Source organism: Musca vetustissima, unplaced genomic scaffold (genome assembly GCF_032173495.1).
Source record: "Musca vetustissima isolate MV318-11 ecotype Yass unplaced genomic scaffold, APGP_CSIRO_Mvet_v1 utg17337, whole genome shotgun sequence".
Lineage (NCBI taxonomy): Eukaryota > Metazoa > Arthropoda > Insecta > Diptera > Muscidae > Musca > Musca vetustissima.
Window position 1 is genome coordinate 206,429 of NW_026880320.1, and position 15,482 is coordinate 221,910.

At 34.1% G+C, this 15,482-nt stretch overlaps 1 protein-coding gene across 1 annotated transcript in view; it reads right to left on the reverse strand.

The window, feature by feature from the left end:
- LOC133325879 (A disintegrin and metalloproteinase with thrombospondin motifs like) overlaps window positions 1-14,379 on the reverse strand; it is a 160,369-nt gene extending 145,990 nt beyond the window's left edge. The window contains exon 1 of the mRNA XM_061534579.1: window positions 14,257-14,379. Coding sequence (XP_061390563.1) covers window positions 14,257-14,328 — 72 coding nt within the window. The 5' untranslated portion in view covers window positions 14,329-14,379. The remainder of the gene's footprint in view (window positions 1-14,256) is intronic.
- Between the last annotated feature and the right edge of the window lie 1,103 nt (window positions 14,380-15,482).

A 15,482-nucleotide genomic window follows, 5' to 3' on the forward strand; every position in this document is an offset into this window, starting at 1 on the left:
GACCCCCCTAAAGAGGTACCCATTAAGGATGCTACCTATATTACAAATAACAACTAATATAGTACTATAGGTTATTCTGTCGAGTTTTTAAGAAGATATGAATCATTTTGGTCTCACAAAAACATTTATAGACAAATGTCGATTCCCATCTTCTATAAACATGATTTTACTTTGAGGGCTGGGCCGACTATATGATACCCTTCACCACTTTGGGTATATTCAACACATGTATCCGAAGAGACGTCGCCTTTTGAAGGAATTTCGACATGAAATTGAACGATCTTAAATATGTGATTTTTATGACTTTCTGGAACCTATGCTAAATTTCATTTGATTTGGGCAAGTTTAGAGTCGTTTGCGCACAGTGGGACAGATTTGTGTAAATCGATTTAAAGCAAACTTGACGACGCTATTCGGTATGCTGCACTGTTTAATATTTAATCTCAATAAATAAGTCGAAATTTTATATGGAAGCTACGATATATCTGAACATCTTTAGTGCACCAATATTTTTTTTTAAATAATTTCTGTCCCGATTTTCTCGAAACTTGACACACATTATTCTAGACCTAATTCAGTACGCTATGCAGAATTTCCTGTAAATCGAAAGATATATAGGGACTTTGGTGCCCCGTTTACCTTAAATCGGACGAAAATATATATGGAAGCTATATATAAATCTGACCCGATTTTCTCGAAACTTTGCACACATCGTTCTAGACTCAATTGAGTATCCTGTACCAAATTTCGTGCATATCGAGTGATATATACGGACTTTGGTGCACAATTTATAGAAAATCGGACAAAACTATATATGGGAGCTATATCTAAATCTGAAGCGATTTTCACGAAACTTTGCACACATAAATCTGAACCTAATTCAGTACTCTGTGCTAAATTTCGTTCAAATCGAGAGATATATAAGGACTTTTGTGCACCATTTACCTTAAATCGGACGATTTGGACCAAATAAGTGAGCTGTGTCAAATCGGATTATAAATGCGACCTGTACATTGTTCACAAAAATATATGGACGGACAGACGGACGGACGGACATGCGTAAATCGCCTCAGAAAGTGATTCTATGCATATTCTCAAAAGGAACCATGGGTCTATCTCGATTCCTTTTACCTGTTACAAACATACGTACAAAGACATTATACCCTGTACCGCAGTGTGGTGAAGGGTATAATAAAGTTATTTTTAGAAAAAAAATATTTCTGTGGGGACCAGGCCCCCTGCACCGCCCAGGGATACGTCCCGGCCTTAGGCCTTCCGTATGCTTTCTTTAGCGAAGTCTATCCCCAGGTATATAAATATATTTGTATGTATATAGAATACATTCTTATTTGGACTTACATCCCCTCTTTGCTTTAATAAAATCAAAAGACTTAAGACACAAACACCAAGCATATATTACTTGGAGGATTCATTCTTAATATAAGATATTTTTTTATAATTTTTCTCACAAAACACAAGCAACATAATTTTGGTTAATTATTCCCCCCTCCACCAGTTTGTCATTCTTTTTTAATTGTAAGCTTTCGTGTAGTTTTTGAAGTTTTCTTCATAGCTTTGTTGTAAAAATTAGGTAATTGTTGTGTGGTTTAATGCCATTATTTTGTATTGTAAGTGCCATTCAGTCTATTTTTTTCAAAATTGTAACATGACATAGTTGTCATGTTGTTGTTGTAGTTTGTGGTTTTATTTGAATCGAATAGAGTTCGTTACCACAATTACCACTGCAAGAAAATACCCTGAGGGGGGAAATTTAATCTAATGACAATTGATTTTTCAGTTGTGTGGTGTGTTGTGTTATCCGAAGGGGTATAAAAGAAAAAAAGTTGGTCACTCCGATTTTTTTTACCAAACTTTTCTCCATTTGTTTTTGATTTCAATTTAAAGATTTGAAACAAGTCAAAGTGTGTGTTTGCCGATAGACAAAAACACAAACCAAATCGAAACAAATAAAATTCATGTAGTATTGACACATTTATTTAATTGTTACACTTAGACGCCAAGAAAGAGATAATAAAAAAAATAAACAAATACAAACAAAAAATTCAACACTTTGTTAGGTTTTTGCACAAATACGGAAATTGTGTTAAGGCAATGAATGAATGATTGAGTGAATAAATGCTTGCTTGGTTTGTTAGTTGGCTGGTTGGCAGACTTTTTGTAAAACATTATTTATTTAATTGTAAGTACTAAAATAAACAAAAAACACAATATACAACAACAACAATAAGAAATGGTATTTGGTACACTTGGCAATTTACTCCATTGACACCAAAAAAGATACAAAAAAATAATGTCTACAAATTTTGGCTGTAAAGGAAATTGTTTGCAAAAAATGTTTTATTTTTTGTTTCACGAAATTAAGCCGACTTTCAGTCAATGGAGTGGAGATATAAAAAGTTTTACTTTTTTACCGAAATTAAGCAGACTTTCAATTGTTGACACGGATATATTTACTTTTAGGTGGCTTGGGGTATTAGCTTTAAGAAAATTCTATTATTTCCTAGCCGCCAAATATTAGTTATAGGAGTAGGGTTTCTTTCCCCTTTATTTTCAATATTCCAAATATCCAGCAATTTTATTTTTTAGTTAATTCGTTAAACGATTCGAAAATCGTTATCACATTTCAACATCAAAACTTATTTTTAATCGAAAATCAACACCAATAGTTTTCAAGAAAACCCCTCTCTCCCCTATTCGGCGTCACTTTTCTCAATTGTTTAACAACGCCAATTTTGATAATCACCAGCAGTATTGTCAGTATTTATCCGCCACCATGGCACAATTAACTACAAATGTTTAACATTTGACCCTGTAAATAGGTATTATTGTTGTTGTTGGTGAATTGGCAATTGTATATCGTTAACACAAATCGTATTGAAAATCTCTTGAAATTGTTGTTGAAAATGGAATTTGGAAATTTTTGTTACGATTTTAATCTATTGTGGGGAATTTAATTTCTTATCAAGCAAAAGTGTAGGAGGTAGAGGATATATCTTTCTGGCATCTGTCTGTGTAGTCTACCCTATTGACATTTAGGTATTCCATAAAGGCCCCTTTGAGTTATCAGAAGCTGAAGCTCATGTTGTCAAAGGTTAAAGATATACTCGAGTTAAAGCTCATCAAGGGAATATACGAAATTGAGCTTTGTGAGTCTTTGTAGAGCACCAACGAGCCTTAATAGAGTAACTGAAGCTCAGGGAATCTTCATAGATGCGCTGAATCTCTGCAAATATGTATAGACGAACTGAATCTTAGGTAGTATTTATAGGTGAGTTGAAGGGAGTTTATATAGACCTGCTCAGTGAATCTTTATAAGCCATAGCATATGCGAAACTTGGGATGTCTTTATAGACGAACTAAACCTTAGGGAACCTTAATAGACTAGAAGAAGATCCGGTAATCTTTTTAGATTTGCTGAAGCTCGGGAAATCATTACAGATGTACTGACACTCAGGGAGTCTTCACAGATCATAGGAAGCTTATGTATACTTGCAGAAACTCAAACAATCACTACAGAGCCTTGATGTACGATCGGAAGCTTAAAAAGTCGTCATAGGTGATCTGATGTTGAGGACGTCTTTTTAGATCTACTGGGGCTCATTGATTATTTAGGCGATCTGAAACTCAAGGAGTGATTTTAGCCAATTTGAGGCCTTATAGAAGATCTGAACCACAGCGAGTCGGAATACACTAGCTGAATTTGTTGAAGCTCAGTGAGCCTCCAGCGACTATCGGTATCTTATGTTGTGTTTATGGACGAGCTTACATGCGAGCTGAAGCTCCAAGAGTTTTCACGAAAAAGGTGAAACTAATTTTCTAGAAGGTCCAGTGAAAAAAAATTAGGCGATCTGAAACTAAGAGAATGTTTATAGTTGATTTGAGAAGATCTGAACCTCAGCGTGTCTGAATACACTATCTGAAGCTAGGGAAATCTGTATATATTTACCGAAGCTCAGGGAGCCTCTGGAGAATATCAGAATCTTAGGTTGTGTTTATAGACAATCGAAAGCTGAGGTAGCCCCTGATGGACGAGATGAAGCTCCAAGAGTTTTTTTATGAAATAGGTAAAGCTAAGGGTATACAAGGCTCAGATCATACGAGCTGAAACTGAGGAAGTGTTTAGAGCTGATTTGATGCCTTAATTGAAGATCTGAACCTGAAGATCTGGGAATCTTTTACAAATGCTAAAGTTCAAGGAGACTCCAGACACTATCAGAATCATAGATCGGATGCTTAGGTAGCCCTTTGTAGAAGAGCTGTAGCCTTTATCGAAGATTTAAACCTCAGTGAGTCTCAGTACACTAGCTGAAGCTAGGTAAATCTTTATAGATTTGTCGAAGCTGAAGCTCCATATGTTTTTATGGTGAAGTTAAGGGTCTACAAGTATATATTTTTGATCCGATAATTCTCAATGTCGGTTTAACCATGTCCGCCTGACTCTCCGTCCATCTGTTGAAATCACGATATAGATTGCAAAATTTAGATAGAGCTTTGGAATTTTGCACACCCATTGATGGGATTTATCAATCCACGTTTTTGTATATCTTCCATTTTGAAGGTTTAGACGCATTTTCCCAACCATACTATAATTTGGCTTTTCGGTTTGCTGAAAATGTTCAATATAGGTCCAAGTATTGTCAAAATCCTCATATATAGTTCCCGCCCCGTATTCGGTATTTTAAAGGTTATGAATATAGGGCCATGTTATGACATGGCTCCTAAATAAACGTGCCACACCATTTTCGGTATTTAAAGGGGTTTCATCTCATTTTCTCACCAAAGTGGTTGTAATTAGGTATTCCTGGTTGGAGATGGTTCAGCAAACTTTTTTGAGAAACTATTTCGATATAAGACCATAATATGACATAGCCTTCATCTGAAGGTCCCTCTCATTCCCGGTCCCTCTCATTCCCGGTCCCTCTCATTCCCGGTCCCTCTCATTCCCGGTCCCTCTCATTCCCGGTCCCTCTCATTCCCGGTCCCTCTCATTCTCGTATTTTCCCACCAAAGAGGTTGTAACTTGATATATCGGTCTCTTGGAGTTAAAAAAAATGATATAGGTCCATGTTTTGACATATAAAGAAGAATTAGCCTCCGTTTCATTATTTTGAAGGTTTTAGCCGCTTTATCGCCCCAAAAATGGTGGTCATTTTGCACTGCGGACTTTTGGTGTATACAAAACTTGTTCCACGAAATTTATTAATAAAGGTTCATGTTTTAACATAGTCCCCATATAAAGTAACCGCTTACTTTGGGTACGTTAATGTACCTAGCCCAGTTTTTCAACCTGGATATCTGTAATTTGATATTTGATGTTGTCAGGGCACCAACAACCTGTTATCACGCAATTTTCTATCATATAGTCTCCATTTAATGATCCTGGCCTTAAGAAATTTTGCAGGCACATCACATATTAAAGAGTGTAATAATTTCGATCCAACCGAACTTAAAGACGTGATTACTTGTTTCCTTTAAAAATCACTAAGAAATATTGCAACCATAGAAGGCCTAAAGTAGTGTTTTGTATATGACTGATAATAATTTAATATCAAGGGGATAGAGGGTGATCTATCCCCACAATACATATTTAAGGCCTCATATATATGTTTTAAATCTGTGTAAACATTCTTTATTATTTTTTTTTTTTTTTTGCATTTTTTTTTTGTACTCTTGGCATCTACTTGTCATTTAGGGAAATTCCATAATAGAATTCCTGTGAATTTTTAACATTGGCATAATGAAGAACAATAAAAATGTTTTACAAAAGATACACATTTTTGTTTCTTTCCGTATTTACTCAAAAAAATCATTTCTTAACAATGATAACTCATTGATTTATTTCTCATACCATTTCTGGTATGAAGAAATAATATACAAATGTCACTTGTTTATTGTTAAAAAAAAAAACATTATGAATTGTAAAACACTGAAGATCATTGTACTCAGTTTCTTCTTCAATTGAGCTATTGAGTACTCCTTTGTTTACTTGTTCTTTCTTTGTCATATTGTATGATTAAGTGCCAAAACATTGAAATATTACTAGATAAGACGTCCGTCCATTTGACATCGAGTCAAAGTCGGGCTGTCTCATATGTAAATCGACAAAAACAAAAGAAAAAAAACAAATACCTTAAGCTCATTAACACAAACACAGAGACATACAAACTGCCAGTTAGCACGCTCAAAGTCAAAACCAATTTTTAAATTATTCAAATTATTTACAATAAAAAAAAACGTAGTAGAAACAGAAAAAAATAACAGCAAAAAGAAGAAGAGGTAGCTAAGCTAATGCAACAACAATTGGTTACAAATTATTATGGTCAAGGTTAAAAAAACGAAAAACAGCAACAACAAATGGCAAATTAAGCTGTAAATCGTAACTCTGGTATAAAACGACAACAACAAAAAATAAATGAATTCATAGAAAATAAAGTTCTGTTTTGGGTTGTGAAGAGAAAAATTAAGTAATAATGAAATTTGTTTAAGAAGAAGAACAAGAAGCAATCAGAAAAAATACTGAAATAAAAGAAGTAGAGATTTTTGTAGGGTGGAACATCCCCAAAATACTGCAATTTAGAGGGCGCAGTTATATGAGGCCATCACCACCGTACCCAAGGAGGAAGGTGCTGGTTCAATATGAGAATTGTCATTGCAGTAAAAAACATTTACGAGTAGGCTATAGCGGGACCTTTATTGATTGCATCGTGGAAGAATTACCGAACATGTAGGTCAATTTCGAAACTAACACTTTTGCATCCCAATACCTTCGTTTACGTTAAATATGAAAAATACCGAAAATCGAGCCTTACGTTCTATTTTATTACTTCGATATCGTCCACAGGTAGAATGATTACAAAAAAATCTTAGAACCAAACCCAAAACGCGGAACAAATCAGATAACTTTTTTAATATAAAAAGGGTGTTATATGGGGACTATCCCTAAAAGGGGGTGAATATTAATAATTTTTTTGGGAGGGAGATTTGTTACCATACACAAGTACAAAAAAAACAGTAAGGAAAGTAGTAAAGTCGGACGGGGCCGACTATATGATGATGATACCCTTCACCACTTTGGGTATATTCAACAGATGAATCCTACCAGACGTCGCATTATTGAAGGACCAGTAAAATGAAGTTGGATCCATAAACAAATCATTCTGCAACCTACACTAAATTTTTCATTTAGACAGATATAGAGTTGCTCCTTATAATGGGACAAAATTATGTAAATTAATTTAAAGCAAATATCAATCGGACAACCGCTGATTATTTGGATAAATATCCGAAAAAAATGAGGAGTTTGGTGCAAATATATCTAAAACGAAACCGATTTCAACGAGATTTCACATTATTCTAGACTTTATTTAGTACGCTGTGCCAAATTTCGTGAAAATCGGAGGATATATAGGAACTTTGGCGCACCATTTACATAAAATCGGACGAAAATTTATATGGGAGCTATATCTAAATCTGAATCGATTTTCAGGAAACTAAACACACATCAATCTTGACCTAATTTATTACGATGTGGCAAATTTCGTGCAAATCGAAAGATATATACGGACATTGGTACACCATTTACGTTAAATCGGACGAAAATATATATGGGAGCTATATCTAAATCTGGACCGATTTTCAGGAAACTTAACACACATCATTCTAGACCTAATTCATTACGCTGTACCAAATTTCGTGCAAATCGAAAGATATATAGGGACATTGATACACCATATTCATTAAATCGGACGAAAATATATATGGGAGCTTTCAATAGGGTTAGTCCTTGGGCCAAATAAGTGACCTGTGCCAAATTTCATCCAATTCGGATCATAAATGCGACCTGTATTTTGTTTACAATTTAACATGGACAGACAGACGGACGGACATGCATAAATCGACTCAGAAAGTGATTCTATGCATATTCTCAAAAGAAACCATGTGTGTATCTCGTTTCCTTTTGCCTGTTACAAACATATGCACAAAGACATAATACCCTGTACCACACTGTGGTAAAGGGTATAAACATCAATTACAAATCATTTGGTTGAAAAACGCGTTCAATAATCCCAAGATTCCGAAAATTGGGGGTACCCTTATATGGGAGCTGACCAAACAATGTACGTATATTTATAATTTTTAGTGAAGAGAACACAATAAGAACTCAAAAGAGTAAATTCGGTCGAATACGAATACGATCAAATCCCCCAAAATGCCGTTAGGGACTACCAGAAAAAGTAGACCTGCATTTATATTTTTTAGTGGAGAAATTTGGTACTCAATAAGAACCCAATATACCAAGTTTTAGCCAAAATACCGAAAATTGTTGGGTACCCTTATATGGATGCTACCCGAATAAATGGACCTACATATATAATTTTTAGTGGAATGATGTGAGTACGGGTACCCGGTTATATCCGGTTAATATTAAATGAGTATCATTTCAAAGGTTATGAAAACATTCCATTTTTTGGAAAACTCCCTAAATGTCGGACTTGGGTCCATTATAGTCCCTCTCCAATACTGACTCAAATGATAGATCACAATTTGCCCTTTCTAAAATGGTGGCTGTATCTGTTGTGGATCAAAAGATATTCTGTCGGATACGCGACAGAAACTCCTTCTAAATAGAATTTTTTTTGTAGCCGGCCTTCGGCCAGGGGTTTAAAACTTTCTCCTATGGACAGATATCAACATCGACAGAATTTCTTGTTAAATAGAATCGTTTTTATGTGTGAGCGGCCTTCGGCCGGGGATTTAAGCCTTTCTCCTATGGACAGATACCAACACCAACTACGCGACAAAAACTCCTTCTAAATATAATAGTTTTTTGTGTAGCTGGCCTTCGGCTGGGGTTTAAGACTATCTCCTATAGACAGATACCAACACAACAGATACAGCCACATTGGAAAGGGCATTGTGGTCTATAATTTGAGTCAGGATTAGGGAGGAACTATAATGGACCCAAGTTCGACTTTTATGGGGTTTTTTAATAAAGTCGGGGTCCAAAACCCAGTTTTTTTCATATCACCACTCAATAGAAAGGTATTTTTAATAACCTTTAAAATGATACCCATTTTATATTAACCGGATCCGTAGAACCGGATATAACCGGGTACCCGTACCCGAACTTCCGGGTCAAATAATCGGAAATGATTATTTCGATGAGTTGCAAACGGAAAAACAAAATTAATATATCCTCCATACAATGGTGGAGGATATATTAAAAGCAAAACATTTAGATCAGAGGTTAAATTTTGCACGTTTGTTTCAACGTAAGCAACCTCATTGTGCCTCTAGACATAGTTTTAAATGTGTATTCAATTTTCTAAAAAATACTGTAACAATAACAACGTTTTGTCAATAAGAATAAAATGAGCTGTACTTATTGTTGTTAATTTTTTTTTAAATAAGTGAACAATTTTAATGGTTTTTTGAAAAATCAGACGCGTGATTTGTCCACTATATCGTTTTAAAAGAATGAATTGCTCTAGCAAAGAAACTCTAATAAGACAAACAGCAAAGAAAAATTGCGACAACGACAACATCAATAATTATCTGACAACAACAGCAACAACTTCGATGACGGATGTTGTTGTGAAATGTTTGATTTTGTTGTTTGTATTGCAACAAAAAGGCCTTAATCACTAAAGTGGCTATGTGGTTCGCTGACTAGCTGGCTAGGTATCTAGCAGCTTGGTTTTGTTGCTTAGAGGTTGTTGTAGTCTGTCCATGTAATTTTGTTTTTGTTGTTGCAAATACAAGATTCTTATTCAAACATAATTCCGTTCGTGATCATATAATGATGTTTTTACTAACTTAATTAGACTAGATTATTGCAAGAAAAATAAAAGAGAAAGGTATTTTTCATGTCCACGTCACACCGAGAAGGAAGTTGAAATCGTGTTGACAATTTTTTTTTTAATCCTTACACCGTAGGGTGGAGGGTATATTAGATTTGCCATTCTGTTTGCAATAACTCGAAATTCTTTTTGGAGACCCAAAAATTTAAAAAAATATAAAAATAATAATATAAAAATTGTATTCCCTTAACATATCTGTATTGAGGAATGTTTTGTTTTGGGCCCCATATGAAGATCCCTGAATGTCTTAGCCGAACTTCCCAACTTGACTGTCGGTTATTTGGCGTTTCATTTTCTCAGATGATAAACAACCATCTGATACACCATCTCTACTGATTCTATAGGTTTTGAGAGTGCGCCTCATAGTGGTAGGAACTAAAAGTCCGATGCGGCGAACTTTACAAAATTGTTTTTTTTTTTTTTTTTTTGTAAAAATCCCTCCCTCTTCATAACCTTGAATGCCATGAAAAAATTACATAATCTTTGCCATCAATGATTTTTATTGTTTAATGATTTGCAACAAAGCGTTATATTATTTTACCAAAGCGTTTTGTTATGACAAAATTATGATTTTATTTGTATATAGGCCTAGTCGCAGTCATAACAAAACAACGGCAGTTGTTATAACCACTTCAGTTTCCCAAAAAAAAAAAAAAAAACGAAGAAACAAAGAAAAAACAATGTCTGCCTTCCTGCTGCTGTCAATTGCCATGAATTGGTCCCGCACATAAATAATATTTCTTGTATTTTTTAGCAACAAGAAAAATATTACACTCCCAGAAATCATTCTAGGCCATATCTGACTGAGTTGGCGGGTGGGAAAGAAAAGGAAATATACTTCATAACCGTAAATTATTAAGTAACTGAAGAAAAAAAAAATAAAAAAACATGCCAATGAATGTATCAATGAATGGCTGCCATTGTCCATGAGACAAAAAAAGAAATAATCCCATAACCAAAACTGTATTCGGAAATATGAGTCATCGACTTCAGTAGCTACTTCGTGAAAGAGGTTTATTCACTTTCAGAAAATTTTGGTTAAACTGTCAATATTGTGGGAAGAAATGTGCTCTTAGAATATTCATATTTTGTTTGAATTTCAGAATCTCAAATTAAACCAGGCCGTACAGAATTGTGCCTCAGGATTCTGGGTCAGACCAACACTGATTTGTGAAATAATAGTGGAGTAGTGTGTAGCAAAATGACAAAGTGTAATCGAAACAAATGTCTTAGTTTCTTATTTATATCGAAGAGCCCGCCTTACGATCCTCAAATAGTATAATACTTTTTTGATTCGTTCTGGAATGAATGGTACTCATGTGTCCATCTACAACCCCTCCAATTCAAGTCAGTCCATAGTAATATTATTCTCCAGATTGAGATTAAAACAAAGTAAAATCCCCGTTATTTTCCGCTGGACCATACTTTTTATACGCTACACTATATTCAAAATACCCAAAATGGAAACCTTATATGTGAGCTACCACAAGACATGGACCTACAAAATAGATTGTCCTCTGAAAAAAAAACTCAAAAGGGTTGGGAAATTTTGATAACGCCTTAAACGTACCGAAAATAGGGCGTTAACTTTGTATGAATTATATTGAACATTTTTTTCCATTTTTTACCCACTAAAATCATGGCGTGCCAGATTACAGTCACTTCTGCTGGAAAATACCTAAAATGATCCGGCATCCTTTTTATTAGAGCTATGTTAAAACATGATCCTACGTTGTAAATTGTCTGCCAAAATTTAGCTACTCTCTGAAAAATGAAATATGAAATTATAATCACATAGAGACCAGATCGACTCAGGTGGAAAGTTCCATTTCCATTAAAATGTCTAAAAAGAAGTGGTACTTTTAATGTGGAGGTCAAAACATGACCCTATATTGAAATTGTTCTGTAAAAACCTTTTAAACACACCAAAGATATGTAATTCCAAATTACAGCTACTTCGGTTGGAAAAATAGTCAAAGACCACCGAAGTACTTAAAATGAATCTTGACCTTTAGGGGTTAGGTCAAAATATAGGGCTATATTGATAATTTTCGGGACAAAAATTATATCCCACCACATGGAAACTTGAACAATTAGACAATTGTCAACTCTGACATTATTGGAATTCGAAAAGGCAATAGTTCTTCGGAAACCCCAAAATCGAGGTTCCACAAAACGTGAAACTTTCCTAATAAAAATTGTGTGTGGTAATTTAATATATAAATACTATGGCGCCCAATAATTTTTAAGAAAAAAAATTCTAAGACATGGTCTAACTCAAAAGTAGTAAAATTTTACCAGATTTTGGCGCCCAATAGTTTCAAATAATCAGATTAAAGTTTTTTGGTATTTCAAAATTCCGAACATGGAACTTCCCTAGTAAAACTTGTGTGTGTGTGGCTCCCAATAATTTTTAAGAAAAAAATTTCTAAGACATGTTCTAACTCAAAAGTAGTAAAATTTGACCAGATTTTGGCGCCCAATAGTTTCACATAATCAGATTCAAGTTTTTTGGTATTTCAAAATTCAAAAAATTTTGGATATTCCGCTTGAGTTTAAACAAAATCCTCAGTCGATCTTGTGAATGACATTGGGATGGGAAAGTTGGGCGCCCGATCGTTTAAAAAAAAAAAGCTTTTTTTAAATCTCTAAAGTTGTAAAATTTGTCCAGGTTTTTGCGCCCAATTGTTTTACAAAATCTAGTTGACGAAGGGGATACCAAATAGCGGTTTGGTAATTACAAAATTCGAAAATCCAAAGACTTCAAAACGCAGGAGCTTACAGAAATCCCTCCTCGAAAGTGAAATACCAGTGTAATAGTGCAAATAATAATTACAAAATGTGGCGCCAAATAGATGTAAGGAATCAAACTTTTAAAACTTGATTAAATTGGACTCAAAATTAATAAAATATGTTCAGAATTTGGCGACCAAAAGTTGCACATAATTATGTTCATGTTCCATATGTACGATGTGGTTAATAACTAGCGTTTCAGTAGTTACTAATTTAAAAAAAATCCAACTACTTTAAAACGTGAACCTCACAGACATGTCCAGTCGAAAGTGCAAATGCCAGTTATCTTATTAAAGTTAGTCCGAACAATATAAAGAAATTATGGCACCCAATTGTTTTTAAGAAATAAACTTCTAAGACTTGGGCTAACTGATCTCAAAAGTTGTAAAATGTGTGACGCCCAATAGTTTCTCATTATCAGGTTCAAGTCTCAAATGCACGATGTGGTCAAAAAGAAGCGGTTTGGTAGTTACAAATTTCGAAAACCAAATACCCCAGTCGAGCGTGTAAATGCCAGTTATGTTATTAATGTTAGTCCAAATAATATAAATAAATTATGGCGCCCAATAGCCACAAGATTTTGAGACCCAGTCTAAGGTGGTAAAATTTAACAAGAATTTGGCGCCCAATAGTTTATTCTAATAAGGTTTATATTCTTAGTATTTCAAAATTTCGAAAATTGTGATATTCCAAAAAGTGAAGCCTTTAAAAGTCCCCAGCCAAACTTGTGTATGTGCCAGTTATCTAATTTAAATTAGTCCAAATAACATAATCCCAATTTGGCGCCCAATCGTCGTTAAGAAACGGACTTTTAAAACTTGGACTAATTTTACTGAAAGTAGTAAAATTTCAACAGAATGTGGCGGGGAGAAGTATTTGAAATATTTAGACGCGACGCCCCCAAAAATACATAAAGTCAGGATATATTTTTATATGAGCGATATATCAATCAAGGCCGACGCTCACTTGAAAATGAAATTTTTTAAGGTCGTCCAAAATAACGACCAAGAGAAAGTGAATCCTTGTAGTTCAGAATGACTATGCGAACCCTATTATCTATAAAATAACCCGGGAAGTATATTTATTTTATCAAAAAATATATATTTTTATTTTATGTTGCCTTTATTATTCGTATTCCATTTCTATAACCCTATATTTATTTTATTTGAAACTGCAAGCTTGAATGCATAAACCTAAAACACACCATAGATCATTATGGTACATGCACACACATATACATATGATCACATTCATGTATGTCTCTATATCCGCCGGTAATTATAGTCTTTTCTTGATTTGTTTTTTATTTCTACTCTGTTGCAAAATTTTCTACTATTTCAAAATAATGATAACAATAATTTTTGTATTGCAAAAGCAGAAAATAGAATTTGCAAAGTAATTGTTGGAATATTTTAAATAAATTTCAATGTATTTGAAAATATTACTCATTTTATTGGAATGTATAACAAGTATATGGATCACCTTGTCACATGGACAATTGTGTCATAAAATAATCCATATAATAATTTAAATTGTTTTTTATTATCGATTTTTTATTATTATTTTGATTTGGTATACTTACATCTGGCAGTGCTCGACATGTTGTGACCGCTATTGACACTATGGCCAATGCTATAACAATTATCTGTGACATGATTTGTTAGATATATGTTTTGTTTATTAATTGTAGAAATGATGAATTATAATCCTAGTAACACAAATAAAAAAATGATGATGACGAATGGAGGAGGAGAACTGAAAAGAAAACAAAAAAAAAAAACAAAAAAAAACAAAAATAAAATTAATAAAATTTCTATGAATAAAAAAATATAAATTAAAAATTTTTAAAGGAATTGAGTTTTGTGGGAATCTTTGCCCACTAAAATGCTTCTAAAGTACAAAAGAACAGCATATAGATCTATCAGCTGATTCATCTAACAGCTGATTACTCTTGGGCAATCTCGTTCAGTACAGTGATCGAACGAACTAGGTCATTTTTTAAAGCTTAACTAGGTCGTTCATCTCGTTCAGTTGCCTTATATCGTTCAAATGGTCACTCAGTTCAGTTGGTATTTCATTTAAGCTGCCAGTTCCATCAACCACAAGGAATGATGACCTTTCCCAATCATTCGAAGAACTTGTCCATCTATTTTCTGCACTTCCTTCTACAAGCTGTCTTTGGGAGTCAATTAAAGCAAATGTGGATTTTATTTGCATTTGGTCTTTTGAACACCGCAATGGACTAATTTTCCCAGTGTCTTTTTCAGATTTTACATGAAGATGATCTTGTTTGACGCCAAACCCAAAGCACCCATGAACTACACTGAAGGTGTAGAATAAAATTATGTGTCGTTCAGTAAGCAACGTCATTCAGTGACCGACAGCTTTTGGTAAACAAAATCGTCCAGTGAACGACAATAATAAACATTGAACCATGGCACAATGAATAGGTAGTCCATTTAGCTCAGCTGATGTCTTGATTAACTGTCAAAGTGCGTAATTTCTACTTGAAGTCGATGTGCAGTGTTGCCAACCATGTGAAATATTATATGGAAAAATTTGACAGATAATCGAGACAAAAACAAAGGTTTTTGTTTTGATACATCACCTTATTATTGCATCATGCATTGAACTATGTCGTTCACTCGTTCAGTGGACACACTCGATCAATTGAACTAGGTCGTTCACGAACGATACAAGACTACAGCTGATTCATTTAACATATGAATAGGTGGGCATAGATCGATTTTCGACTCATAGCTTTTTTAGATTATATTTCTAAATTTCTTTACCAATCAACATATATTG